We start from the raw sequence: 27,964 nt of genomic DNA on the forward strand, positions 1-27,964 counted from the left end.
GACCCCCAACATCCACACCTCCCCCCCCACATCCAGCTCCCCAACCCCCCCCATCAGACAGCAGCCCCCGCGGGAGTCGCTTTATTTATTAACATACATCAGCACGCCGCCGTTACAGAACTTGTGCTTTCCAAAAAACAGTTATACCGTATGGAGGGGGGGGTTGGGGGGGGGGGGCAAGCGAGGGGCGAAGCAGGGAGAGGGAAATGGGGTCGGGGCAAGCCCTGCGCCGGGGGGGCTCCTGGTGAGGAGGGCATCCCCGCAACCTTGCGGTGCTTTGGGGTGGGGGCACCACCGGCCGCAGCCTCACCTCGGTGGGGTCACTTTATTGCCATATTCATTTATTATTATTATTATTATTATTATTCTTTTTTTTTCTTTTTTTTTCTTTTTTTAACTCGTGCAAAGTACTGGGGAGGGGGGGGGGTGGGGGGACAAAAAGAGAATGGGGCCCCCATCCCACAGCCGGGCACCACGGGGGTCTCACGTATCCCCCCCCAGGACGGGGGGCTGGGGTGGGGCCTACAAGGGGCTCATAGGGCCAGGATGGGGGGAGAGGGGACGGGGAGGGCTGACACGGCTCCTACCGACAACTTATAAAAGAGAAAGAGACGGGGGGGGCTGAAAAAGGCACCCCGGGGTGCTGCGGGGCGGCCCCCCCGGCTCCCATCCTGCGGGGCCCCAGCAGGGAGGGGGCCCAGCCACGGCCGCTCGCACCCCGCGCCGGTGGGGCCTCCAGGCTGCTGGGCCTACAGGCCGCCCCCAAAGCTCTCCTCCTCCTCGGGCAGCGGGTCGGCGTCCCAGCACGTGATGTCGATCTCTGTGGGATGGATGGGGTGAGGGGGCACCCCGCAAAGGGGACCCCCCCCCCACAGCCGCTCCTGCCGTGCGCACTCACCTGGCGGCTTGTTGTAGAAGATGGGCTGCGGGGCTTTGGCCGACGGCTCCTCGGGCGGCGGGGCCTCCTCCTCCTGGGACTGGCTGAAGTAGCCCTCGCTGGCCTGTGGGATTCGGGGTGCCGCCATTTGCAGGCCCCGTGCCCTCACCCCCACCCCGCAGTGCCGTGACCCCACGTCCCCGCGGTGCTCACCTGCTCGCCCCGGCCCGCCGTGCCGTCCTTGGGGCCCATCTCCCCGTTGGTGATGGGGGGCGCCTCGTGGCCTTCCTGGTAGCCCTCCTGGTAGCCCAGCCCTGTGGGATGGGGCTCACCCGCCGTGGCCTCCTCCTCCTCCTCCTCTTCTACCACCTCCCCGTGCTGCTCCGCATCACAGAAGGTGGCGGGGGGCTCGGGCAGCTCGTCCAGGCCCAGCAGCGTGCCTTCCTCGGGGGGAGCCGGTGGTCCCGCAGGGGTGTCGGGCAGGGGCCAGGTGCTGGTGGCAGCGGGGGCCGCGCCATCGCTCTGCCACAGCTCGATGAGGGGCTCGGCCACACCGGCTGTCTCCGCAGGCTGGGCTTCGGGCACAGCGGGCGCTGGGGATGGCTCGGAGGGTTCCAGGGCCACCAGGTCCCCCAGCTCGTCAGCCCCTGCTGTCCATGCCGGCCTGGGGTTGGGGTCGGGCTCGTCTCCCGGCGGCTCTGCGGCTTTGTCCTCAGGCCCAGGGAAGGGCCAGTGCTGCTCGGTCACCGCCGACTCTGCCACCTGGGTGCTGGGGCTGGGGGAGTCTGCAATGGGGGGGGCACAGCTGTCAGAGCCCACCGTAAGGATGGCTGAGGACTGGAGGGCGGATGGGGGGGAGCTTTGGGCTGGGAGATGGTGAAGGGCGGGTGGGATGGGTGGGAGGCAATGGTGTTCACTGGAGAGGCAGTAGGACACAGTGGGGGTGAGAGGAGCACTGGGGAGGCAGAAGAGAGGGCTGGGAGCTGGGGGCAAAGGGAGGAAAAGGGGTGGGGGTGCCCTGGGAAGTGCAGAACGGAAAGCAGGGATGCACCGGGGGAAACAAAGGAGACAAAGACTGCAACAGAAGGTGCAGCAGGACAGATGTGTTCCCTGGGATGCAGTGGATGAAGGGAAGGATGCACCGGGGAACGCGGCACAACCAGCAGAGACGCACTGGGAACGTGGCAGCCATGGTGGGGGATGCACTGGTGTGACACGGCACAGACAACGGGGAGTGCACCATGGGCTGCACCAGAGACAGCAGGGGTGCATTCGGGAATGCAGCAGATACATGAAGGGAATGCACCAGTGGTGGTGGGGATGCAGCAGCGGGGAGCAGCGGATGCGGCGCAGATGCAACACGGACGGCGGGAATGCAACAGAGACGCATGAGATGCACCGGGCGATACGGCGAGGATGCACTGAGAGGTGCAAAGGGGACCCTGGGATGCAGCAGCAGGGGATGCAGGTTGATGAGGGGGGATGCAGCGCCAGCCCCTCGCCCACCTTTGGGCGTTGCCGGCGTCTCTTCAGCCGGGGCACGGGCGCGCTGCTCGCCCAGCGGCGTGGAGGCCGGGCTGGACTCGCAGGGGCTGCAGCCTGCTGCCGAAACCTTTCGGTAGTCGGACTGGCTGCCTGCAGACAACGGAGACACGGCTTGGGGGGAAACGCCTGCACTGAGGAGTGAACACCTGAACGGGGAGGGAGCAGAGCCCCAGCGCCCCACACCGCTCTGGCCAAAAGCTGTGAGACGCACGTTGCAACGCAGCCATCCCCCCAGCTCGAGTCCCTTCCTTGAGCAGGACGGAGGCCTGGTGCAGCAAGCCCCGTGTCCCTCTGGGCATCCCCATGAGCTGCAGTCCCCGGCCCTGCTTTGGCACACGCTGCCCATACGCTGCCCCACTGAACCCTGGCACAACCTCAGCTCTCTGCGGGCACCACACGGTGCCCACTTTCTCTATCTGGAGGGTCACAGAACCACGTCCCCCCTTCTGCCCCATAGGCACAGCTCCACACGGTCCTGGACACAGCCTCATCCACCCCTCGCTGCCCCGCAGGAGCAGCATCACATCCCTGGGCACGGCTCTGCCCTGTCCCCATTTGACTCCTGATGCATCGCAGGGCACAGGAGCTGCCCCTTGGCCCCCTGTGCTCGGCTGCTGATCCCACGGCTCTGTCCTTGCACCCTGGTCCCACAAGCAGCAGGGCTGGGGAGGGGTGCAGGGCCAAGGGGCTGCGTGCCCAGAGGCTCCCAGCTACCTACATGGGAAGAAAGAGGAGAGATTTGGGGTGCGGTGGCAGGTGATATAGGGAAAAGGGGTCCGCGGGGGGGAGGAGGAGGAGGAGGAGGAAGAAGGCGGCCCACTGTCAGCTGTCTTTATGAAAGGACAGTGCAGACGACCTGCCAAGAGAAAGACAGACAGACGGACGGAGAGAGAGAGAGCAAAGAGATGGGTCAGTCCCTGCTCAGAGTGGCCATGGAGGGGCCGGGACACCGAGGCACCGGGATGGGGAAGACGGCAGGGAGGCAGCACTGACAGCACTGACAGCAGGACGGCAGGACAGCAGGACGGCGGGACAGAAGGACGGCGGGACGGGAGGCAGCACCAAGGCCGGGTGTGCAAAGGGGCCAGGACACAGCCTCGGGGCCATCTGTCTGCTCAGGCACAGCGCATCCCTACAGCAGGAACCCACAGCACAGCCCACAGCAAAACGCACAGTGCTGCCCCAAGGCACAGCTCCACAGTGTTGCTCCAAGACACAACCCCACAGCACTGCCCCACAGCGAGAACACTCAGCACAGCTCTCCCCCCAGCACAGCTCCCCCCCAGCACAGCCCCCAGCACAGCCCGCAGCGTGATCCACAGCACAGCCCCACAGTGCGTCCCCACGGCAGAGGCACCCACCAGAACAGCCAGCACCCAGAGCTGCAAGCAGAGCCCCAGGGCTGCACCCTGCACTGTGGGGCAGCCCAGCACCCCCTGCCAGCCACCCCACCCTATAGTCAGGACTCTGCAGAGGGTCCTGCTGCCAGGGTCTGCAGGTACCACCAGACCCAGAATGGGCATCCTGCCCTGCTGCATATAAACAAGGGGGACCCTTGGGCACGTACACTGTGGGATACACAATGTGTGCCACATGCATCCAGCCAGGGGCACACCAGGTGCCCCACTTAACCCCCAATGCAGCCGCCCAGCCTCAGTCCCACCTCTGCCCTTTTCAGCTGCCGAAGCTTCTTTCCCAAGCCAGCACCCAGTCCCCAAGATGCCACCACAGCTGGACCATGCTGCCAGCAGGTGCAAAGGGCACCCAGCCATGAGCAGTTTGAGTTCCCCCATTGCAGGACCCCCTCTTTGCAGCCACAGCCCTATTCCGGTGGCAGCAGGTGCCCATCTGAGGAGTTGTGGCAGTGGTGGTGCCGAGCAGAATGACTGCAGTCCTCCCAGTACCAGAACCACAGCGAAAGTGGCAGCAGGGGACACCCACCCCTCTGTGGATGAGCTGCGAGTGCCCCGGTGGTAATGTGCTCATGTACTGAACCCCCGCTGTGCCCCTCAGCCCCTCACCTGTCCTATGGCTGCCCGGCGAGATGGCGTCGCTGCTGCCCGATGCCACCCTCTCCTGCTGCTTGAAGAACTCCCGGGGGTTGTCGGGTCGCTGGGCAATGATGGCAGCAGCCTCCTGCAGGGAGGAGCAAGGCTGGGACCCCCAGCCCAGGCAGCAGGGGGTCCCAAACAGCTCTGGGTGCTGAGCTCACCTCCACCTCTGACTCTGATTTCCGGAGCTGCTGCCTGTCGTCCTCCTCTTGCTGCTCCCCCTGCAAAGATATGGCACCATCACCCTGACACCACCACCCTGACACCATCACCCCGACACCACCTCCCCAACACCATCACCCGGTTCCCAGCTCCACGTGGCACTTACAAAGATGGACTGCTCCTTCAGGCGCTGCCGGGCCTCCTCCGCCTCCATGCTCTGCTGCTTCCTCCTGCAATGGGGCCAGGAGCAGAGCTGAGTGTGGCTCCCTCCAACCCCCAGCCCCGCTGACCCCCCACACCCCCAGCTGCCCCCATGCCTGTGCTCCTCGATCTGCTCCTCGCGCTCCCGGTAGCGCCTCTCGCGCTCCTCCTGCTCCAGCCGTTCCTGCTCCATGCGCTCCTGCTCGAACCGCAGCCGCGCATCCAGCGCCTTTTTCCTCTCCTCCTCCTTGCGCAACTCCTCCTCTTTCTGCAGCGATGGGACGTGGGGTCACCAACCCATCCCGGGAACACCCCGTGCCCTCCATCCATCCCTCGCTGTCCCACCTTGGCTTGTTCCCAGAACTGCTCCCGGTTGAGCCGCTTCATCTCCACGGTGGCGTCGGTTTTCTGGTAGGTCGTGCCCTGAGATGGAGCAGAGTCAGCGGGTGGCAGGGGCAGGGCTGGGATCAGTGCAGGGGATTCCCTGGCCACAGGCACACGGCCATGGGGACGTTACCACGGGCTCGGCATTCTCATCCTCACGCAGCCTCAGGCGGTGCAGCACGGGGCTGGAGACGCGCGCCAGCCCGTTGGAGAGCCGCTGCCCGATGGCCCCCGGGTCAATGTCCTCCACGCTGCTGGCATTGACGATAACATCCACACCCTGGGGGAGGTGGGGGCAAAACTCATCAGAGACCCCCCCCCCAGCAGGCCCAGTCCCCATCCCCGACATCACCCACCTGGAAGAACTCCGCGATCTTGGCCACGTGGCTGGCACAGGCACACTTACGGGCATCCGGCACATCTTCACCCACCTACATCAGCCAGGGGGGTGCTGAGCCAGGGGGTGGTCAGTGTGCCCCCACCACCCCGCTGACAACCTGCACCCCCCCGTGGTCACCCTTTTGTGCCTTTCTGCAGTGGCCCTGGCTCAGGACCCCGTGTTCAGCAGGAGGTGTCCCCACGCTGCCCAACTCACCCAATTGACGAGGACGTATTTGGGGAGCACAGCCTGGGGCTCCTTGACGCTGCAGAAGCCGTACATCACCTTCTGGATCTCAAAGTGCCCCGAGAGCTCCAGCAGACCCCCTCCTGGCACAGTGCATAGTACTCTCAGCACACGGCAGCCCTGCACCAGGAGTCCTGGCTGAGATGGGGGTTGGGTGACAAGACTTTACCTCCTGATGCTGCCAGCTTCAGGTCATCAGAGCCATCCTCATACGTGTAGAGGGCCCTGGGGGGGTACAGGGGGTGAGAATGGCTCTGCACAGCATGAGGCAGCCTCCCCACCTCCCCTTCTGCTGCTGACACTGAGCCCAGGCCAGGGTCTGGGGACCAGTGGCAGTGCCAAAGGTCCCTTAATCCACCATCACACAAAGGATCCAGCACAGATTCCATAGCATAGGGCAGCTCTCCTGCACACAGAATATGGGGCAGGGCACTCCACTGCACAGCTCACAGCTATGGAGCGAGGCCCCAAGGACGGGGACAGAAGGGTCACTCGACACAAGGACCGTCTGGGTGCTGCTGCACTCATCCCACATGACGCAGTGCTCCCAGCTGTCCATACACCCATCCCTGTCCCGCAATCCCATGGGGTCAGCTGGCTTTGGGGACAGCCCAATGCCTGCATGGGGCCGCTCACGTTCCTGGCTGCGTGAGCCACTGGCCCGCCAGGCACCAGGCCGGGGGAGGACGCCAGAGCTCCAGCAGCAGCAAATCAATGTGCCGCCGGGGTGTGCTGGGGCCGTCATGGAGACTGTTCCTTGGAAACCATTCCCCGCGGCTGGGAAAACCCCCTCGCACCCCCGCTGTGCCCCAATGAGCCCACCCGGGGCTCCACAGGACCCCCTGCAAGTCCCCAAGTGTAGGTAGGCAGCAACGTGGGGGGAGAACGCTGTGCCCTGAATCGGTCCAGGGCGGGTGGGCGAGGGGATGGTTGTTGCTAGGCAACCAGCATCCTCCGTCTCCATGGCAACCCCCCATCCCAGCTGGGATGCAGCTCGCCCCGATGACGAGGTGATTAGTGGAGGGGAGCGGGGGAGGCAGGCAGGCAGCGGGGACCTGGCGGGCGCCCAAACCCACCACCGTCACGCGCTGTGCCCGGGGAGCCGGGGCCAACCGTGCCGGACTCCCCCCCCACCCCCCCACCAGATAATCTTTGTGCTGGGTGGGTGGGCAGCTCTGCCGATCAGCAGCAACAGAGAGAGAGCCAAAATCCCTGCGGTGCTGGGGAGGGAGGAGCCCACCCGAGTTGGTGGCTTCCAAGAAGGGGATGGGGAGTGGGGATGGGAGACGGGGAGTGAGGATGGGAAGTGGAAGCGGTGAGGGAAAGCAGGGATGGGTGCAGGAATGGGAAGCGGGTGCCCCCCATGGGCAGAGCCCCGCACCAGAGACACACAGCTCCATCCTGGGCCTCGGCTGCCTCCTTCCAGTTGAGAAATAATGGGAATTTAGGGCCTTGCCTAACAAAGAGGGGGAAACAAGGCTCCTCCATAGCCCCCAGTCTCCCCCCAGCCCTGCTCTCGCAGTGAGCCACAGATAATTGCACCAACAAGATTGACTTTAATCCGCACATCCAAATCCCGCTAATCGGCCGCCTGAGCCGGCGCAGCTCCCAGGCTGGAGGCAGCAGGGCGGCTTCACAGTGCTGAAAAAGGCAGCTTTTCCAGCCCTGGCCCTGCTCTGTTCCCCCAGGGACAGGGCTGCAATGTGGGGGGCTGCAGGCAGGACTGTAGGGTTCTTAAGGCAGAGTGAACAGGATGCAAAAGTAGGGCACAGCCAAGGCATAGCAGCCAGGGCACCCGCTGCCTGCTGCCCACCCCCTTATCCCCCTATGCAGGGCAGCACCCCGAGCACAGCGCTGCTGCCGGCACCCAGAGGTGCTCCTGCAGCTCAGCACTGCAGGTACTGCCCTCAGAACAGGCCCTGTTCCTGCACCAGGAGGGACAGTTCCAGTGTTCCCAGCCCCGCACACAGCCCAGAGCATCACCATGAGAAGGGACCAACAGCACCACGACCCCATGGCCCACCTCCTTCCGTGCTTCCATCCCCCCATGCAGCTTCCCCAGCACCCGAGCTTTGAGATCACCCATGGGTGACACAGGGACAGGCAGGGAGCAGGGGATGCTTGTGACCTGAATCTCCCCATCATTGACAAGGGGCAGAGCCCACTGCCCTTCTGCAGCCCCCATTGCTCTCTGCCGGACCACAGCGGTTCTCCCGCAGCTGCCTGCCCCCCGTGCAGGGTCAGGAATGGGGGGTGCCCTATTCTGCCTGCCCCAACCCGGGCACATGTGTTTCCAATGTGGCTGCGAGCTCTAGGGAGTCGGCGTGCTCAGAAAGCAGCACCAAATTCCTTTCCTATCGAGTAATGGGCCCCAGCAGCCTCCGCGAGGCTGGGGAGGGGGAGGGGAGCCTCGGACCCTCCAGGACTGGGCTGGGGCGGGGGAAATCCCAGACTAAACATCCCGTGGCCACGGGGATCCCGGCATCCCCCGAGCCAGCTTAGAACTGCGCTCCAGCACAGTGTCCTCAGAGCCCCGGCTCACCCTGCCCAGCTCCAACATTTGGGGACAGTCCCCCAGCCACGATGGTCTCCCAGCACCGCTCCCCGTCCCGCACCGAAGATGGGCACCAGGCCCTGCAGTGGAGATGCTGCTCCTGCTGGCACTGAGCACCACGGGTGATGGTGGAATGGAGGAGATGGGGAGCATGGGGCTCAGACACAACAAAGGAGCTGTGGGGTTCAGTACTGGAAGAGGGGTGGCCCACTCCCAGTGCTTGCCTTCCAAGGAACTGATTCTGCTGCTCTCAGCAGCTTTGGCAGGGAGCGATCCTTTGCAGCGGATGCTGGGAAGCCAGATGTACCCGGGGCTGACAGCTGCCTCCTGGCCACCAACACGCACCGCACTCACCCACCGTGCCACCAGCAGGGCTGGAGGGACCCAGAGAGTGGGACTGGTGGGGAGAGGGCCATGCTCAGGCCCAACCAGTGGACACCCAGCAGGAGAGCAGCACGCAGCGCGGCAGGAGCTCAGCACGCATGGCACGCACCAGTCCCAGCTTCTGGGGTGCCCACAGCACCCCCACGCGACCACCCGGGGGACAAGGGCAGGGGGTCCCAGAGGGCAGCTGGGCGCTGGGGGTGGCAGCAATGGAGCTGCGGTGGGATTTGCTCCCATAGCAAAGCTGCATTGTAGCCTGGAACCACCAGGCCCCCAGCACAGGGTGCCAGAGGGATCAGGGTGCAGGTGGAGCACCCCAGAGTGGCCCCCACCCCCTGCCCCTGCTCACCGCATCCCAGCCCCAGGGCACCCCACACGGCCCTCCCGGGGACCGGGTACCCAGGGCTCCCCCCGGGGCTGCGGGCACCGGGAGCAGCGGGGACGGCAGCTCCGTCACAGCTGCGGGCCTGGCTCCGCCGAGACCGGGCTGAGGGCTCCCCGTCCCCCCGAACCCACCCCCGGTTCCAGACAATGGCAAAACTCCACCGCATCCCACTACCGGGCCCAGCACCGAGGGTCCCCCAGGCCCTCCCCACCCGCAGCTCCACGCGCGGTGCCGCCAGGAGAAAGGAGATGGGGGCTCCCGGTGCCCCCACGTGCCGCCGGGCGCAGACAAAGCGGGGCCGCGCCCCGGCCCAGTGCGATGCGGTGCGGTGCGGCGGGCAGGTGCGGGCACCGGGGGCGGCGGGCCGGGCACACCCCCTCCGCCGTCCCGCCGGCCCCGCCCGCCTTTGTGTGCCGGGGCTCCGGGCCCGGTGCAGGTGGCGGGGGCCGGCGGGGCGGCACGGAGGGCGCAGCGCGGGGCGCGGTCCCGGTGGCGGCGGCGGCAGCGGCGCAGCTCGGTGCACCGGGCGGCTCCGCGCACAAAGGGCCCCGGGCGGCGGGGACAAAGGGGCGGCGGCGGCGACGGGCGCGCTCACCAGTCGGTGGGGCTGTCCTCGCCGATCACGTCCTGGTAGGAGGCGAGCAGCTCCAGGCGGTGCGCCGCGAAGCCGACGCCAGCCATGGCGGGGCCGGGATGCTGCCGGGGGACCGGAGGGACCGGCCGCCTGCCCGCCTCCGAGACACTGCCGCAGCGGCCGGGCGGAGGGGCGAGCGGCGGGGAGGCTCCGCCCGCCGCCGCGCCCGGTCCTAGCGCCGCGAACGGCGGGCCCCCCCCCCTCCGCCCCGGCCCCCGCCCCGGCCCCCGCCCCCGCCCCCGCCGCTCCCCCGGGGCGACCCCTGGGGCACCCCCACCGGCACCCGCCGAGGGGCAGAGCTCCTGGAGCGGAGTGCTGAGCTCGACCCGAGGAGCTGCTCTGCACCCCCAGCTCCAAATCCCGGCTGCGCTCCCTCTGGGCACCCTGAATCCCGCGGATGCGCCCTCGGTCCCGCTCTGCCCCGGGATCCCCGGGATCTCAACTTCCCCCGGCCCGTGCACCCCCGGCCCTGGAGCTTTCTCCTCCCAAGACCCCACACTGTCCTCTTTGCCCCGTGCCCCCGTTGCGCCCTCAGTGCTCCAGGCCCAGCCTTTGGGGTTGCCAATGGGATGAAGAGCACCCCTCATGAAGGGCAACCCTCCATCGCCTCTCATCGCAGCTGCTGTCAGATGTGTCCCTCTGCTCCCAACCCACCCCGGGCCCTTCCAGCCCTCGACGCGGACATCGTCTCCCCCAGGTTGTGTCTTTGAACCCATAAAGTTCTTTCCAAGCTGCCCCCGTCTGTGGTTCCGGGGCGCAGTCGACTCCATTTGCTCCCATACGGGTCAGCATCCTCCTGCGAGGGACAGACACGGCGTCACCCCGCCCGCCCCACGTCTCCATCCCAGGCAGGAGCCGGGCCCGCAGCAACCCGAGCAGTAAACTACGGGGTCCCGATCCCTGAAGGTCGGGGCACAGTGCCGGTGGGCGCAGCCCGCGCCCCTGAGCGCAGCGGGACGCAGCGCTACTCCCTGCCCACGCCCCGCTCGCAGCGGTTCCCGAGCCGGAGCCGCCCCGCGAGGCTGCGGGAGTTGGGCAGCAGCTGTCGAGCAGCTGCCGGCCGCGGCCGCTCCGCGAGCGATTCAGCTGCCCCTGGGGGTGGGGGCGGTGCGGGGAGCCGCGGGGCTTTGTTCTCCGAGCGGCGCGGCCCCTCCTCGGGCTCCACCTCCGCAGCCCACCCGCGACCCTCCTTCCTGTGCGCGGGGAGGGCGGGGGCCGCTCGGCACCGCTCGCTGAGGCCGTCAGAAGGGAGCGCAGGCAGCGGGGCGGCGGAAGGGCAGAGCCGGGTGCGGGGGGAACTTCGCCACCTGCAGAAGGGCGAGCGGGGTTTCCGCTCCCGCAGCCGGATCCTGCCCCCGGCGGAACGATCCAGCGGACGAGCGAGGCGATTTTCCTTACCGCTGCTCATCACGTTGAGGGCTGCAATGATTACTGACCGCTACAGCTGTCAGAGCGGAGCGCTGGGAGCGGCCGACCTCACATCCTTCGCTCCAGAGCCAGTACCGGGCGGCGGTGCCTCCCGTCCGTCCTTCGGGACCGCAGCAGCTGCGCTGAGCGGGCGGACGGTTGGCTGCACTACGCCAAAGCGCGGCCAGAACCGCTGTGCTCCAGCCGCTCGTGCCGGTGACTCGGTCCCTGCATGGGCAATGGGGCACAGCAGGAACGCGGGGACAGTGCCGGCTAAGTGGGATGCCCTTGCGAGGTCACAGCTCAGCACCATCTCCTGCTCAGCGCTGCTGTTGCTCTGCCCCCTGGATTAATTACTGCCTCGCTGCTCTCTGCTTGCTAAAACCCGGCAAGGGCAACCCAGGGGTGTGCCAAGGGGCAAAGGAGGGGAAACCCCGGGAAACAACGCTTTCCTTTGCAGCTCGGTGGAGCAATCAGGCCGCAGGGCAGGACTCCAGGCAGGAGCGGGACAAGGGCCACGTGTGACCTTCCTGGCCCCCACCACACCACGCTCAGCAAAACCACAGTCCCCAGACAGCGGGCACTCGCAAAAAAGTGTTTATTCAAGGCACTAAAAGCACCGTGGCTACATCAGACGCAGCCCAACCGGAGAGTGGGGGGTTTGGGAGAGGCATTTACAGTGCTGGGACAGCAGTGGCACACGCTCTTTGGTAGGAAGCAGTTTTCAAGCCTGATGGGAACCCATTAGCCAGAGGCTGGTGTGCACTCCCAGCCTACAGCTGGGGCAGGCATGGCACACAGTCCTGCTCCATGGCACGGGGGTGCTGCCATAGACAGCCCCACAGCCCCCCTAGTTCTGTGACATGCAGCCGTGTGGGGGGTGGGTAGGAAACCATGGTAGCAGACTGCCTGGCTGTGGGGTCAGTGCAGGCAAGGGGAAGAAGGGCCAGTGCTCAAGCCCCATGTGCTGAGTATGAAGCGGAGGAGGTAAGAGTTTGGCAGAGGCTGGGGGGTAGGACTGTCCCTGCCCTGGTACTGAGTGCCAAGGCAGCCGGACCCCATCAAAGCAAAGGAGCAGCCCTGATGCAGCCAGACCCTCCTCCAGCTCCAGCCTCAGCACGGCCACAACCATTGTGCTGAGCAGCTTCGGGGCAGGAGACCTTTGTGGCATCTCCTTCCCTAGGGTCCTATGTCAGCTAGGGGGCACAAAAGAAGCCAGCCAGCTGGAAGGAGCCAGTGCTGCTTCTGCCAGGGCCTGGCCAGGAGCTGCCAGGAAAGAGGCAGGAGCAAGAGGAAGGAGTGAAGTCCCAGCCTGGCTCCCTGGGGCAGGGGAAGGGGTGGGAAAGGAGCATGCAGGGCCAGGGGCATGCATGGGCACAGCTGAACTTTTGCCCCTCACACATGAGAGAAAGCGTGGCTCTTGCACAGCGGCTTGTCCTTCTTGGAATAGAATGTCTTCCCTTCCAGATTGGTCTGGCAGATCTGGGGTGGAGAGCACAGGCAGTCAGGAGGGCTGAGCCAGCCCCCAGCGTCCCCTCCCATACACCCTCCCTGCAGCCCAGCACAGATGTCAGGGAGCAGCAGGCTCAGAGGTAACAGGACAGAGTCAGGTGGGGAAGACCTGATGGCAGCATGCACCCCATGAGAGACAGCTCACAGCAGGGGGAAGCAGGAGGAACATGGCTCACCGCACAGACGAAGCAAGTGTCGTGCCAGCTGAAGCCCAGTGCCTCCAGGAACCGGTCCCCAGCATCGATCTTGAAGTCACAGCCGCGGCACTTGGTGCCAAACATCTTCTCATAGTCTGTGAACACAGGCAGAGAACAGGTCAGTGGTTCCTCCAAGACTGCAACCCCTCATTCTGGTGCAGCAGGGCTGCAGCACAGCCTGGGCACAACTTGCTTCCAGCTCTGGAGAGGGGCAGGACTTGAAGCACAAGAAGGCACTGGACATTTGGGGAAGGGTGGCCCTTGCCACCACTGGGCCACAGGGAAGAGGTGAATCCCCCCCACCCAGGATGCAGCACTCACATTTGATGTAAATCATCCATCATCACCATGGCAACACGCCAGCAATGGCACCACCCAGCACCAGGGAGGATGGGGATGGAGGGTTTGCGGGGGGTCCCCTCCCTTCTCTGCATCCTGGGGAGAGCTCCACAGAACTTCACTCCTCGGTCCTACTGGGCATGTGCTGAGCCCCACCAGTGAGCAGTACCCTGGGGCCGTGTGGGGTGACGTGGGGTCCTCCCCTGGTCCTACCTCTCTCGCAGTAGGGCTGTCCCTCCTCCATGTAGAAGGCACGGTTGCGGATGGGAGTTTTGCAGGCTGCGCAGGTGAAGCACTGCACATGCCAGGTCATCTTCAGCGCATGCATGACCTCCTGGAAGAGAACCGCTGTCAGCCAGGAGGGAGCACCCCACACCACAGGGAACCCCAGCAAGGGCTGAAAGGAACCACAGATCCCTGGGGCAGGATGAGAAGGGACAGAGCTGGGGACACACAGGTAAGCAGGGCGCAGGGATGGGAGGTGCAGGGCAGACTGAGGGACACTCACCCCAGTGATCTTCTTCTTGCACTTAGCACAGCTGGGTGCATAGCGCGTGTCGTAGCACTTGGGGCAGAAGATGGAGCCCTTTTCCTCAAAGAAACCACCCTCATCCAGCACCTTCCTGCACTGAGAGCAGGTGAACTCCTCGGGGTGGTAATAATGTCCCAGGGCCACGAGGTAGCGTCCCCTGTGGTGGAACAGAGCCACATCAGCCACAGTGGGGCCTGGCAGTGCCCAGGACGGTGGCAGGGCTGCAGAGGCCGGGGCTCACCTGATGATCTTGTTGCACTTGTAGCAGAGCGGTGTGCGGCCGGGGCCCTCGGGTGCCTGCTGGGCTGCCTGCACAATGGAGCTGCGGTTCTGCATGGGGGTCGGCGTGGCCGGTTGGCTGTGCTTGCTCAGCACCGTGCTCGTCTTGTCTGGGGCGTAGCGCTCAGCAAATGAGGGGTCCACAGCCCAGGGCGGGCGGCTGGTAGGGCCAGGGGTGGCAGCAGGAGTCCTGGGGGCTGCACAAACAGAAGCCTCTTGGATGATGTTCCCAAGCCCTTTGCACCCACCGGGAGGCGAGGTGCAGTACCAGCCCTACCGATATCCCCGCTCCCCTTGCCCCAAACTCAAAGAAAACATTTTTCTCACCCAATCCTGGCTCTGTCTTCATTGCTGCCCCCGGGGATGGGTCCGGTACGGAGACCTGGCTACAAAACCACCAGTTAATCCTGCTGGCCACACTCACCCCCAGAACCCAGGCTAGCTTGTGCATGCAGGCAGGACCCCCACTCTGCAGCCAGGAGCTGGCCAAGCCCCCATACCCAGCCAGTAGCTAGTTTGGTGCTGGGCATGGAGCCAAGCACCCTCAGCCCCGCAGCACCCCCAGGTCTGTGGCACCCAGCAGGGTGGGAGCACAGGACCGCTGTGCCCTAATGCTGAGGTGCTGTGGGCTGGCAGGGACTTGGGGGATCACACACGATGCTACCTGCTCCAATGTGACAGTGTCCAGGCACACCTCCACCTCACACACAGAGTCTGGTAGTGTGGGGAGCCCTGGGCCAGCTCCAGCAGAGCCAGGAAGGGCAGGGATGGGTTGGTACCAGAGGGGGCAAAGTCTGTGTCCCCCCCCGGCACCCTGCCAGCACTGGGCTTGTGAGAAGCCAGGGCAAGCAGCACCCAGAGGAGCAAGGACAGTGTCAGATGGAAAGCCAGTGCCTTTGTGCCTCTTGAGGGCAAGGACAAGGAGGTAGCTATAAAAACACAAGTGTTTAATTGCAACGGAGCAAACCGGGCAGATCTGGAACTGAGTGGTCATGGCACCAAGGCAGGAGGGGTGGGGGAAAAGGCAAAGCTGTGCCGCAGCCCTAGTCTGTGTCCTTCCATGCAGGGCTTTGAGCCTCAGGAGCTCACCCACCTGGTCTCTAAAAGGTGCACAGCACCTCCCAACACCCCCAGCAAGGTCTGCCAGTGCCAGCACAATCCTGCTCACCCCAGCTGCCCCGAGAGACCACAGTGCAGCTCAACCACCCCAGCGCAGTGCCAGCAGTGCCAACAGGCCTGGACACACAGCCCAGGAATCTGTGCTTGCACCCCCCTTACCTGGGCTTTCTAATAAATACATCATCATCTTCCACTGAACGCAGAAGGGAGAAAGGAGGAAACAGAGTCAGTCGGCAGCAGCACGGCCCCACACAGCACTACCCACACATGGCAACACACAAACACCACAGAACCACCACGGCCAACCCAGTGCCACCTCGACCCACAACCATAGGCAGCTCCAGGCAGCCCCAGACCCGCAGGGACTTACAGCGGCCATCAGTGCCCGTCAGCCGGGCCAGTTTGCGGAAGGAGCGGGACTGGGAGGTGCCGGTGCGGGGCTGCCAGTCCTCAGCGTCCTCAAACAGCCGCAGCTTGCCCGGGTCACACGCTGGGGTGGTTGGGGGCTCCACGTGGGGTGGGGGCTGCCTGTGAGTGACGGGCAGGAGCTCAACCGGCAGCGATCTGACCCTGCACTGCCCAGCTGGCAGAACTGCCCGAGGGCTTTGTATGCACCGACCCCCAGCACAGACTCACCGCGGCTCCTCCGTATCACAGAACACTACATGGGGACTTCTGCGGTGTAGAGAAAACGGCAGCACAAGGATAAATGACGGGCACACGGCACAGAGCGTTCGTTCCTCACGGCTTATCCCCAGCCCCACAGTGATGCCAGCAGACCTCGCTCCCTCCCGCTCCCAGCTCCCCTGCAGTCCCACCCCAGTATTGCTGCCTCTCATGCTGAGCTGTTGGCGCTGCCCTGGGCCTCCCAGTGCCCACAGCCAGGCGGTGCCAATGCCACCAGACACCACTGACTCTTTGTGTCAGGACACTGCAGTGCAGCACGACCTCCCCACCGCCAGCAGTGCCCAGGGTCCTGCCCGGGATGCCCAGACTGGGCACAGCCCAGCATCAGGGCACAGCAATGGGACAGTACCAACGTGGTGCCCGGGCAGGACCCTGACAATGAGATGGTCACAGCTGTGGCCCAGTGCCGGCGGTGCCCATTGCAGAGGTGAGCGCAGTGCGGGTGCTGTAGCTCTGTGAGCACCTCAGCTCTAGAAAGAGGGAAAGGACAGGAAGGGACAGAGCAGGAGGTGACGGGACAGGACAGCACAGACAGGAGCTGCCTGCTCCTTACCTGGGCTTCCTAACCGGCTCATCCTCGTGGTCCTCAACTGAGTGCAGCAGGGAAAAAGGAGGAGACAGAGTCAGTCGCGGCAGCACGGCCCCACACAGCACAAAGGGACAGGGACTGGGCACCCCTCCCTGCTGCCCCCACACCGGCACCCCAGAGGCACCACTGTGTGCCCACACAGCCCACAGCCCACTCAGGGCCCCCACAGCTCCACACAGCCTGCACCAAACACAGGGATAACGTGGGGCCACCACAGCCACAGCCCGGTGCCACCTCGGCCCACAACCATAGGCAGCTCCATGCAGCCCCAGACCCACAGGGACTTACAGCGGCCATCAGTGCCCGTCAGCCGGGCCAGTTTGCGGAAGGAGCGGGACTGGGAGGTGCCGGTGCGGGGCTGCCAGTCCTCAGCATCCTCCATCAGCCGCAGCTTGCCCGGGTCACACGCTGGGGTGGTTGGGGGCTCCACGTGGGGCGGGGGCTGCCTGTGACCAACAGGGGCAGGCGCTCAGCTGGCACCAACGTGGACCTGGCCCAGCCCAGCTGCCAGCACGGGGCAGCCATGGCCGAGGTCCCGGCCCACACTGAGCACTACCACAGCCCAGCACTCACCACTGCTCCTCTGTACCACAGAACGACCCGCGGGCATCACTGCTGCAGTGGCAAAATGGCGGCACAATGGTGAATCTCTGGCACTTGGCACAGTGTTCCCCATGCCTTATCCCCAACCCCTGGTGATAACAGCAGCACTCCCAGGCAGCTGCCCAGCTCCGGCACTCACTCACTGCTCCAAAGCAAGAGGGGAAGGCAGAAGAGCTGCCCGCAGCAGGAGCACTCAGATGCTGTCCCAGCTCAGCAGGACACGGCCTTCCCGCACAGTCCCCACTCCTTTCCTCACACAGCCCAGCCCCACAGAGCAACCAGCAGCACACAGCAGCTCTTCCCGGCTCCTGCAGCCCCATGGGCTTCAGCATCCTATTCCAACGCTGCCCGCTGCCTTCCAAAACCCACAGCGAGGTCTGCCAGTGCCACCACACTGCTGCAGCCCAAGAGCACAGCTCAACTGCCCCAGCCCAGTGCCAGCAGTGCCCAAAGCCCTGCCCGGGACATGCAGCCCAGAGCTCATGCTGCACCTTACACTCCCTTACCTGGGATTCTTAACAAACACATCTTCCACTGAGCACAGAGGGGAGAAAGGAGGAGACTGAGTCAGTCGGCAGCAGCACAGCCCCACACAGCACAAAGGAATGAGGACCGGGCACACACTTCCCTCTCAGCCCCAAAACCAATGCCCCAGGCACCACCATGGGCCACAAATGGCAAACACGGGAACAAGATGGGACTGCCACGGCCACAACCCACTGCCACCTCAACCCACAGCCAGGGCCACCTCCGCACACCCGCAGGGACTTACGGCCATCAGTGCCCGTCAGCCGGGCCAGTTTGCGGAAGGAGCGGGACTGGGAGGTGCCGGTGCGGGGCTGCCAGTCCTCAGCGTCCTCAAACAGCCGCAGCTTGCCCGGGTCACACGCTGGGGTGGCTGGGGGCTCCACGTGGGGTGGGGGCTGCCTGTGATTAACAGGGGCAGGAGCTCAGCCGGCAGTGATCTGACCCTGCACTGCCCTCCCAGAGGCATGGGGCAGCACTGACCGAGGGCCCAGCACACACCAAGCCCTGCCACCGCCCAGCACTCACCACGGCTCCTCCGTACCACAGAACGACCCGCGGGCATCTCTGCAGTGCAAGAAAATGGCGGCACAACGGTAAATCACTGGCACACGGTGTGGAGAACTCTGCAGAGCTGACCCCCAGCTCCATGGAAGCCTGACCCCAGTAAAGATGCCGGCAGCACGCTCTCCATATCAGCCACCACAAAGCCCCACGGGATCCCTTGCATGAGGTCCCAGTGCTGTCCTAGCTTTGCCAGTGCCACCAGACCCCAGCAACCCACTGCGTCTGGGATGCCACAGTGCAGCGCAGCCTCCCCACCGCCAGCAGTGCCCAGGGTCCTGCCCGGGATGCCCAGACTGGGCACAGCCCAGCATCAGGGCACAGCAATGGGACAGTACCAACGTGGTGCCCGGGCAGGACCCTGACAATGAGACGGTCACAGCGGTGCCCATTGCAGAGGTGAGCGCAGTGCGGGTGCTGTGGCTCTGTGAGCACCTCAGCTCTAGAAAGAGGGAAAGGACAGAAAGGGACAGAGCAGGAGGTGACGGCATCATGACAGCAGTGGACAGGAGCTGCCTGCTCCTTACCTGGGCTTCCTAACCGGCTCATCCTCATGGTCCTCAACTGAGAGCAGCAGGGAAAAAGGAGGAGACAGAGTCAGTCGGCGGCAGCACGGCCCCACACAGCACAGAGATGAGGACTGGGCATCCCTCCCTGCTGCCCCCACACCGGCACCCCAGAGGCACCACTGTGTGCCCACACACAGCCCACAGCCCACTCAGGGCCTCCACGGACCCACACTGCATGCAGGGATAACGTGGGGCCACCTCAGCCACAGTCTGGAATTAACTCAACCCACAACAGCAGGTGGCTCCATGCAGCCCCAGACCCACAGGGACTTACAGCGTCCATCAGTGCCCGTCAGCCGGGCCAGTTTGCGGAAGGAGCGGGACTGGGAGGTGCCGGTGCGGGGCTGCCAGTCCTCAGCATCCTCCATCAGCCGCAGCTTGCCCGGGTCACACGCTGGGGTGGTTGGGGGCTCCACGTGGGGTGGGGGCTGCCTGTGAGTGACAGGCAGGCACTGAGCTGGCACCCACCTGACCCTGGCCCAGCCCAGCTGCCAGCACGGGGCAGCCATGGCCGAGTGCCCAGCACACACCAAGCCCTGCCACAGCCCAGCACTCACTGCTGCTCCTCCGTACCACAGAACGACCCGCGGGCATCTCTGCAGTGCAAGAAAATGGCGGCACAACGGTGAATCTCTGGCACGTGGCATTTCCTACAGCTCATGCTCAGCCCCACCGATCTCTGAGCCCAACAACTACGCCAGCAGCACTTGCTCCATACGAGCCACCACAAACCCATATGAGCTGAGCTTCCAGTGCTGCTGCACACCACCCAGCATCCCCAGCCAGGCTGTGCCAACGCCACCAGACCCGACCAGTGTGCCATGTCTGGGATGCTGCGGTGCAGCTCAGCCTCCCCAGCACCAGCAGTGCTCACGGTCCTGCCATGGACAGCCCAGCATCAGGGCACATAGGCTGGTGACAGAGGCACTGCAGTGCCTGGGGAAGGACTGTCACAATGAGATGGACACAGCTGTGGTCCAGCACAGAGATAGTGAGCGCAGTGCGGGTGCTGTAGCTCTGAGAGCACCTCAGCTTTAGAAAAGAGAGAAAGGATAAAGGGACAGAGCAGGAGGTGATGGGACAGGACAGCACAGACAGGAGCTGCCTGCTCCTTACCTGGGCTTCCTAACTGGCTCATCCTCATGGTCCTCAACTGAGTGCAGCAGGGAAAAAGGAGGAGACAGAGTCAGTCGCGGCAGCACGGCCCCACACAGCACAAAGGGACGGGGACCGGGCACCCCTCCCTGCTTTCCCCACACCGACACCCCGGGCACCACTGTGTGCCCACACAGCCCACAGCCCACTCAGGGCCCCCACAGCCTGCACCAAACACAGGGATAACATGGGGCCACCACGGCCACAGCCCGGTGCCACCTCAACCCACAACCATAGGCAGCTCCATGCAGCCCCAGACCCGCAGGGACTTACAGCGGCCATCAGTGCCCGTCAGCCGGGCCAGTTTGCGGAAGGAGCGGGACTGGGAGGTGCCGGTGCGGGGCTGCCAGTCCTCAGCGTCCTCAAACAGCCGCAGCTTGCCCGGGTCACACGCTGGGGTACCAGGGGGGTGCATGGACTGCCTGTGACTGACAGGGGCAGGCACTCAGCCAGCACTGACCTGAACGTGGCCCTGTCTAGCTGCCAGCATAGGGCAGAACCCACATCAACCTGTTACAGCCCAGCACTCACCACTCCTCCTCCGTACCCCAAAATGACACACGTGGACCCCTGTGGCGGCGAGAAAATGGCGGCGCAAGGGTAAATCCACAGTACGCAGCATGGAGCATCCCCCATGGCTCATCTCCAGCCCCAAAGTGACACCAGCAGCACTTGCCCCAGTCCAGCTCCCCTCCAGCCCCACAGCACAGTCACAGCACCTCGTACCCAAGGCCCCGACAGAGCCCAGTACCTCCCAACAGCAGCACTCAGCCCACACCAGTGTCAGCAGGCCCCACCAACCCGCTGCATCTGCAGCTTGGCCTCCCCAGTGCCAGCAGTGCCCAGGGTCCCACCGGGGATGCCCAGACTGGGGACAGCAGCAGCACAGCGCCCGGGCAGGACCCTCATAACAGGACTGTCACAGCTGTGTCCCAGTGCTGGCAGTGCCCATCGCAAAGGCGAGAGCAGTGCGGGTGCTGCAGTTCCGTGAACACCTCAGCTCTGGAGAGAGGGAAAGGACAGAGAGGGATAGGGAGCAGGAGGGGACAGGACAGGACAGCAGAGGACAGGAGCTGCACTCGCCACCAGCCATGACTGAGAGGCCAACAGTGGGAGGGGTCGAGCCCCAGCCCCGCAGCCCCATAGCCAGGAGCCGTGCTGCACCCTGTGCCGCCCCTTACCTGGGCTTCCTAACCAGCTCATCCTCGTGGTCCTCAACTGAGCACAGCGGGGAGAAAGGAGGAGACAGAGTCAGTCGGCAGCAGCACGGCCCCACACAGCACGAAGGGATGAGGACCGGGCACCCCTCCCTGCATCCCCCACACCGGCACCCCAGGCACCACTGTGTGCCCCCGCATGGCTCGTGCCACACACAGGGCCACTGCAGTCAGAGCGTTGTGTCACCTCACCCCTGAGCCAGGTTGGCTCCAGGAACCCACAGGCAGCCCCAGACCCGCAGGGACTTACAGCTGTCTGTGCCCGTCAGCTGGGCCAGTTTGAGGAAGGAGCGGGACTGGGTGCTGGTGTTGCGGGGCTGCCAGTCCTCAGAGTCCTCGATCAGATGCAACTTGCTGGGGTCATATTTGGGGGAAGTGGGGTGCTCCTGTGGTTTCCTGTGAGCAACAGGGGCAGGTGCTCAGCCGGCACCGTCTTGCCCCTGCCTGGTGGCACAGGGACTGGCACACACCACTGCTCCACAGACCCGCGTGGATCCCCACAGCATTCCCCCCACCACGTGGGGCCACCCCACACCACTTCAAGCTCACAGCAGTGGCATGACAGCACACATCTGACAAATCACACACTGCCCTCCTCCCCATCCCACACTGTCAGCAAAGGAAGGGGCCATTAAGGATGTCTTTTCAGGACAGATTTCCCATCTCTGCAGTTTGAGGCCAGCCAGCCCTAAAGGCCAGGAGAGATAACGGGGCAAAGATAAGCCAAGATCCAAATCACATGCAGGAAAGCTGCACGGTGCCCAATAAGCACTGATAATGCCGGCACGGCGCAGCCTTTCTTGTGCTGGAGAGGGACCTGTTGTAAGGACACCCTGATGCCCTCACTGTCAGAAGCACCAAGCAGCACTCGCACTTCATGCTAAGGACAGCTTGCAGCCAGGAACTGTCAGCCTGGGGACACCGAGCCTCTGGGCTAACTAACCCTGCAGCAGGACAACAGGGCACCAGTGGGTCACTAACAGGGCAAGAGGCATGCAGGAAGGCTAGAGAGAGCAGGCAAAAGGCTTACTGACTTGTCAAGGCTCTGCACCTGTAGGAGAGAGGGAAAGAGAAAGGGAGAAAAGAAAGAAAAGAGAAGGAAAGTGAAATTAGACCCACAGAACCCAAGAAGTTTCCAGAGCTCACCTACAGCCTTCACCACTCCCCCTGCCCCTGCAATGCACACCCATCTCACCCAGGGCTGGGAGCACAATGGGCTGCAGGGGCAGTCACCAACAGACCAGATCATGCCGTCCTCAGCTCCCCCAAAACAGGGCTGGGCACAGACAACAGCCAGGGCCGTGTCCCCCATTGACCAGCTCCATGGTCCTGTGGCCAGGAGCGGCAGCAGGCTGGGCACACAGCAGCAGAGCACACAGTGTGCAGACTGGAGCCTCCACGCAGGGTTCAGAGCTGGCTTGGGCAGCGCTGTGCAGGGCTCTGCGGCTTCTCCTTGCCCAGCATGCCCTGGCAGCCCTGTGCTGCGGCCCTGGGCTGGTGCTGCTGATTGCAGCCACAGCCTTCCTGCCCCTTGTCGCAGGGCTGGCACAGATAACAGCGAGCATCCTGCTCCAGCTGCTGCGCCATGCCCTCCAGGGCTCCCCAAAGGTCAGAGCAGGAGGACACAGCCCCGAGCAAGGAGGCGGCATATATATGCATCCTTACGTGTGACATTCCTATTGTTCAGTCTCAGCACCTCAGCACGGGCACCACTGCCCACTCCCACCCACAGGTGCCTGGCATGCAAGGTGCAGCAGGGCTGAGCAGCGGGCTCCCTGCTATTCTTGGGGAGCGAGATGGACAGCAACATACCCATTGTGCTGGGGGGTGCAGGCGGGCGCCAGGGGCACGTACGTCACGGGTTTCGTCACCAGCCCGGGCCGTGGGTTCGGAGGCGAGCCGGCCCCGAAGGGCCGAGCTGTTTTGTTGAGGGCGGTGCTGGGAGCGAAGTTATATTTCGGGGGCTCAGAGCAGGGGAGTGAGTCCTGAGCGAGACAAAACACACAGACACGGGCTCACACGTCAAGCAGCATGCAAGGGGCAGCGCTGGGCCAGGCAGCACGGCGGGCAGCTGGGTGGGAAAGCTGGACCCATTCTTGCCCGCAGAGCCTCGCTTTGACACGTGGACATTGACAGCACATGTGGCTCTGCCAGCCAGGTCCCCTCTCTGCAGGGCATCCAGCCCAGGGACACCAAGCTGCAAACTCAGCCTGAGGATTAGTAAGTGCCCCGCGGTGGGGCTCTGCGTGCACTCATGCTGCTCACAACCATCCCAAGGCACAAAGCAGAAAGCATGCAAGTGGCTTCTGTCCAGGAGCCACTGGCCCCAGCCCTGCCTCCCCATGCGTGAGCAAGCTCCAGCACTAGAAAACGTGGGGCCCAAAGGCTGTGCTGCAGCTGCCATACATGCGGGGAATTTGCGAGCCTTCCAAAACACACCCCGGTCCCCAAGAAGCCCTTGAGTCCCAGGAGCAAAGTCCGCTCCTCCGGGTAAGCTCAGAGCCTTCCCCACCCCCAGCCCAGGGCTGAGCAGCCGCCAGCAGCGCTGGAGCAACACTTACCTTCTGCGGCTTCCCCAGGTGGTTCTGGGATCTGCAAGAGAGGACACAGTGAGGCAGATGTTGCACGTGCCCAGCATCCCTCCTGGCTGGCATGCTGATGCTGAGGAGCTGCAACCAGGCAGCACTACCCCACAGTCAGAGGTGGCGGCTTAAAGCCGGGGTTGCTGCTGATGGGCTCGGGGTGGTAATGGGTACAGGGCCACAGCTTCATTCCAGCTGCACCAGCGCCATAAGTTTTCAGGATCCACACATCCTACCTGCTCAGGGTGAGGCAGAGCCTGTCCCCGCAGGCACGGATCCTGTTCTGGGCCTCGATGTGTGTCATGGTGCTGGTGCTCTCCCCGTCAATGTACAGCACCCAGTCGCCCACTCCCACGCCGGCCTGGGCAGCCTTTCCACCTGGAGTCAGCTGCAGGACAAAGAGCATCAGGGAAACTGGCAGTAGATGAAGAGATGCTCTTGTGCCCCTGAGAGCCACGGAGAGGGCCACTGGGCACAACCCCTACAGCTCCTAACCCCATTACCCAACAGCTCCCGCAGCACAGTACCACCGCAGCCCAAACACACTGGGTCTGATGCAGGGACCCCCAGAGCACCCTGTGTTCTTCAGTTTGTTATCCCAGAGAGCCTCTCTCTCCTTGTAGCAGCTGAGCCTTGCCCCAGGCACCACACTGCAGCGCAGCACTGCTGGGAGACATGCCAGCACCCCAGGGACAGTACCAGCACCATCCCTATGGGCAGCAGGGGATAGGCCAGGTGTTCTGAGGCGATGCCTAGCAGCAAAGGCTGGGCTGGTTCAGCTGCAGTAGGAGGTCATGGAGCAGGGTCCTGGGGCAGGAAGCGAGCAGGGTGAGTCAGGGCCTGTCATGCAGCCCATAGCTCACCCCACGGGCTGCAAACCACAGGCATGCTCCCAGACTTAACCAGCATGGGGGGAGCCTCCTATATCTCCTAGCAAGGTTGTGTTCCTGTCCTGTCTGTTTCCTTCACGCAGCCCAGCAATGGGGCTGGGATATGTCTGGATCACCCCCGGACACCCACACTTCTGCACAGCCCTGGCCCCAGCACCACTGCACACAGCTCTCAGGTATCGACAGACAGACACTTAGACAGACAGACGTGGGCAGGCCACAGCCATTCCTGCTTCTCCAGCACAGAACAACTCGAGGCGTTTGGATTCAGACCAAGTATTTCCTCAAGCCCTGTTCGACATGAACATAAAAGGAGCGAGCCAGATTCCCAGCGCTGTCAGAGGGCTGGAAAATCCCTGCCGCCGAGCATCACGGCCCTCCCTGCCCATGCGCAGAGCCCAGCCCACCCTGAGCACAGCACCAGGTACCCCGGCTCCACTGCCATTCCCAGAGGGACACAGCACGCCCTGCAGGACCCTCGGCACTACCTGGCACAGAAGGATGCTGGAGGCAGCAAGCAGCTCTGGCCGGTTCCCGGCCACTCCTGCAAGCCCCATCTTGCTGCCCCTGGGGTTGGGAAGCAGCATGGGTTTGGAGGCAGCAGCAGGAGCTGGGAGAGGTTTTCACAGGGCTGCCTGGGCAGGGGGGAGCGTGGCAGGCTGCGTCACGCCGCCGCACCCAGACTCACTAGGAAAGCCCTTCGGCAGGTGCCAGCTCAACAGATCCCAGCCAGGAGCTGCTCCAGCCTTCCCGTTTCCTGCACCGTGGGCTGAGGCTCCTGCCCAGCCCCACCAGTCACAGCTTCCTTCCTGGCCTCTCCGCCCAGCTGGGCCTTTGTCCTCACACCTTGGAGTGCCACCGCGGCTGGATGCCTCCATCCAGGGCTCCAAGTATGCCGGCGAGGCGTGTCAGGCACAAGGGAGCATCCTTCTCGTGCAGCCGAGGTGCTGGGTCCCTGCAGAGCCCTGCCTTGCAGGCAGCATCTCCCCAGGCCCTGCAGCGGGGCCGGCCTGCAATGCACGTCGCTGCTGCTCCGTGAGGCCCCAGCCCCGAGCTCTCGGAGGCTCCTGGGTCTGATCAGACCCTTTGTTAAGCCCTGGCTTGCAGCCAAGAGAAACATTTTTTAGAGAATAAACTTGCTGAAGCCGTCTCTGTTTCTTGCAAAGTTCGGTCGGCCCCAGGGCAGCGGCGTGGGTTGTACGGTGCCCCTGGGCTGGGTGCTGCAGAGAGCCGTGACCTGGGATGGGCACACAGAGCAGGGGGCAGGTCCCACGCTGTGCTCAGAGCCACAGCCCTGTGCCAGCTGCCCCAGCGTCAGCAGCACGGGCGGTGCAGACACATTCCAAGGCTTATAAGGCAATTCTGCAGCTGGAGCTGCTGTGAGCACCCGCGGTGCAGGCCACCCGAGGACGGGGAGACACACCAACCCAAGAGACAGCCTCAATGTGGGTAAGCATCGCACCAGAAGCTCCCACTGGGTGCCCCAGATGTAAGCAGCTGGCAGCACATCTTGTGCACGTCCCCGCTCCAGAAGCAAGCTGGCTTTATGGATAGGACCTGTCCCAGGACCAGTGGGAGTGCAGCGTCAGGCAGAGTGCTGCACAAAGCCGGCCCCGAGGTGCTGAGCCTGGTATGGTGGTGCAGACCAGGCCAGTCCCACAGCTCACACACACACAGAGCTGCCCCCGCACAGGGCTGGCTCCGGAAGAGGCCCCCCTGCCTCCCACCACACCGTGACACCGAGGAGCAGCATTGCACATGGCTGCTGCAGTTCCCTGCCCGGAACACCCCCAGCACACACTCTCTGCAGCCAAACCAGAGCTGATAAGGAGCTGGGGTGGCTCTAAGGGGGCCGAGCAGAGTGAGAACCAGTGCTTCAAGGCCCTGCTTGCTCACGACCCCAGTACAGCTCTGCCTCAGCCGCTTGGACACGGCTGCAGCTTCCCACCCACGGACAGGAGGAGGGTGGGCAATACCGGCTCTGGGCAGCTCTTACCCTGGAGATGGAGAGCGGCATGCTGAAGTCCTTCCCTCCCTGCAGCCGGAACCCCCAGGGCGCCGGCCCGTTCAGCATCACCTTATAGGATTCCATCTCGCCCATCTCTGCAAAATGGAAGAGGGTGTGATCCTGACGTTATGCTGCATGGGAATGACACGGAGAGCAGGCGAGGAGGGGGCCCAGCAGGATTGGGCAGGAGGAGGCAGGTCACAGTGCCAGCAGGAGCTCCACCCTGACCATCCCACAGCTCAGGGACGCACCCCACATCCATCAGCATCTCCTAAGGGGCGCTGGAACCGAGGGGCCAGAGTAATACGCAGAGTGAGACTCTGCCATGCCAAGCCCGGGACGGGCTCTGCCTTGAAGCACTGTTACGGAACCTCGAGCTGCTGGGAGCTAATCTAGGCTGCAGAGAGGCAGCAGCACGGAGGGATGGCAGCCGGAGGCGATTTGCCGGGTGAGCAGCACAGCAGCACGCTGCCACCGGAGCCGCCTGGCACGGCAGCTGGGCTGCAGCAGCAGCAGCTGGTCGAGCAGCTGTAGCTGGGTGTGAGCCCATCTCCGCGGGGCTCCGGGCAGGAGGGATGGATGGATGGATGGATGGATGGATGGATGGATGGATGGATGGATGGATGGATGTCCCGCTCACACTGACAGCTGTCAGCCGGCCCGGGCGCGGGGCACGCGGCCGTACCTCGCCTAAGGGGAACTGCGGGGACCTCCTGAGCCCTACGTGGCGGGTAAAGGCCCGGCTCCGTGACACCCCCCGGTGCCCCGACGGGGCAGGGAAGCTGCGAGGCCGGAGCCCGGAGTGCCCCCGCTCCCCCCAGCCCGTCCCGGGCTATATAAGGCGTGTAAGCTGACACCCGCTGCTCCCCGCTCGCTGGGTGCAGGCTGCGTGTCAGACATTCCCCAGCATGGAGCGGCCGCTCGGCCCCGCCGGGGCTCCCGGCTCCGAGGGCTCCGGCAGCGCCGGGCCGGGGGCAGCTCGGCAGGGGGCGAGATAGATGCCACCTCCGGCGGGGGTTGTGCCCGCTACCGAAGGATGGGCAGAACCGCGTCCCGTGGGGTCACCGCGTCCCGCAGCCACACCCCGACCCCCGCCCTGCCCCACGGAGGCCCCCTCACCCCGCACAGCCCCACCCGCCCCGCACAGCCTCCTTTTCTCCTGCCCCAAGCAATCGCCTTCCCCTCCCCCCGCCCAAGCCCCAGCTCCCAGCCCCGCTTCCCGCTCCCCCCCGGTCCCGCCCGCACTCACCCACCCGTGGCGATGCAGGGCGGCCCGGCGGTGCGGGGCCGAGCGGGTCGCTCCGCAACGGGCGAGCGGAGCAAAGCGGCCGCGGGACTCGAACTCAGGCACCGCCCCCTCCCCGACCGGCGCGAGCTTATAGAGGAGC

The 27,964-nt window shown here is 64.5% G+C and overlaps 2 protein-coding genes across 3 annotated transcripts; both read right to left on the minus strand.

The window, feature by feature from the left end:
• Window positions 1-71: 71 nt before the first annotated feature.
• DBN1 (drebrin 1) lies at window positions 72-9,961 on the minus strand. 2 transcript variants are annotated; one of them, XM_072348671.1, is made up of 15 exons: window positions 9,764-9,960; window positions 6,015-6,070; window positions 5,816-5,928; window positions 5,577-5,651; window positions 5,354-5,500; window positions 5,182-5,259; window positions 4,953-5,104; window positions 4,802-4,865; window positions 4,635-4,694; window positions 4,444-4,558; window positions 3,141-3,278; window positions 2,384-2,512; window positions 1,091-1,662; window positions 899-1,001; window positions 72-820 (listed from the first exon to the last, which is right to left on the minus strand). In XM_072348671.1, the coding sequence occupies exons 1-15, from the start codon at window positions 9,847-9,849 to the stop codon at window positions 750-752; spliced, it is 1,959 nt and encodes a 652-aa protein (XP_072204772.1). In that variant the 5' UTR covers window positions 9,850-9,960; the 3' UTR covers window positions 72-749. The 2 variants fall into 2 exon arrangements, with proteins under 2 accessions (XP_072204772.1, XP_072204773.1); XM_072348672.1 differs by lacking the exon at window positions 3,141-3,278 and having other exon boundaries at window positions 9,764-9,961.
• Window positions 9,962-11,788: 1,827 nt separating this feature from the next.
• PDLIM7 (PDZ and LIM domain 7) lies at window positions 11,789-27,932 on the minus strand. Its single transcript, XM_072348032.1, has 28 exons — window positions 27,826-27,932; window positions 26,565-26,671; window positions 23,915-24,066; window positions 23,658-23,688; window positions 22,131-22,147; window positions 21,347-21,492; window positions 21,061-21,097; window positions 20,411-20,449; window positions 20,156-20,301; window positions 19,841-19,877; window positions 19,282-19,320; window positions 18,999-19,156; window positions 18,683-18,719; window positions 18,120-18,158; window positions 17,839-17,993; window positions 17,573-17,600; window positions 17,037-17,078; window positions 16,752-16,909; window positions 16,428-16,464; window positions 15,824-15,862; window positions 15,558-15,715; window positions 15,347-15,380; window positions 14,396-14,454; window positions 14,031-14,265; window positions 13,766-13,946; window positions 13,471-13,591; window positions 12,898-13,013; window positions 11,789-12,691 (listed from the first exon to the last, which is right to left on the minus strand). Exons 2-28 carry the CDS (start codon window positions 26,667-26,669, stop codon window positions 12,605-12,607), a joined length of 2,433 nt encoding a protein of 810 aa, XP_072204133.1. The 5' UTR covers window positions 26,670-26,671; window positions 27,826-27,932; the 3' UTR covers window positions 11,789-12,604.
• Window positions 27,933-27,964: the final 32 nt, after the last annotated feature.

Source organism: Excalfactoria chinensis, chromosome 13 (genome assembly GCF_039878825.1).
Source record: "Excalfactoria chinensis isolate bCotChi1 chromosome 13, bCotChi1.hap2, whole genome shotgun sequence".
Classification (NCBI taxonomy): Eukaryota; Metazoa; Chordata; class Aves; order Galliformes; family Phasianidae; genus Excalfactoria; species Excalfactoria chinensis.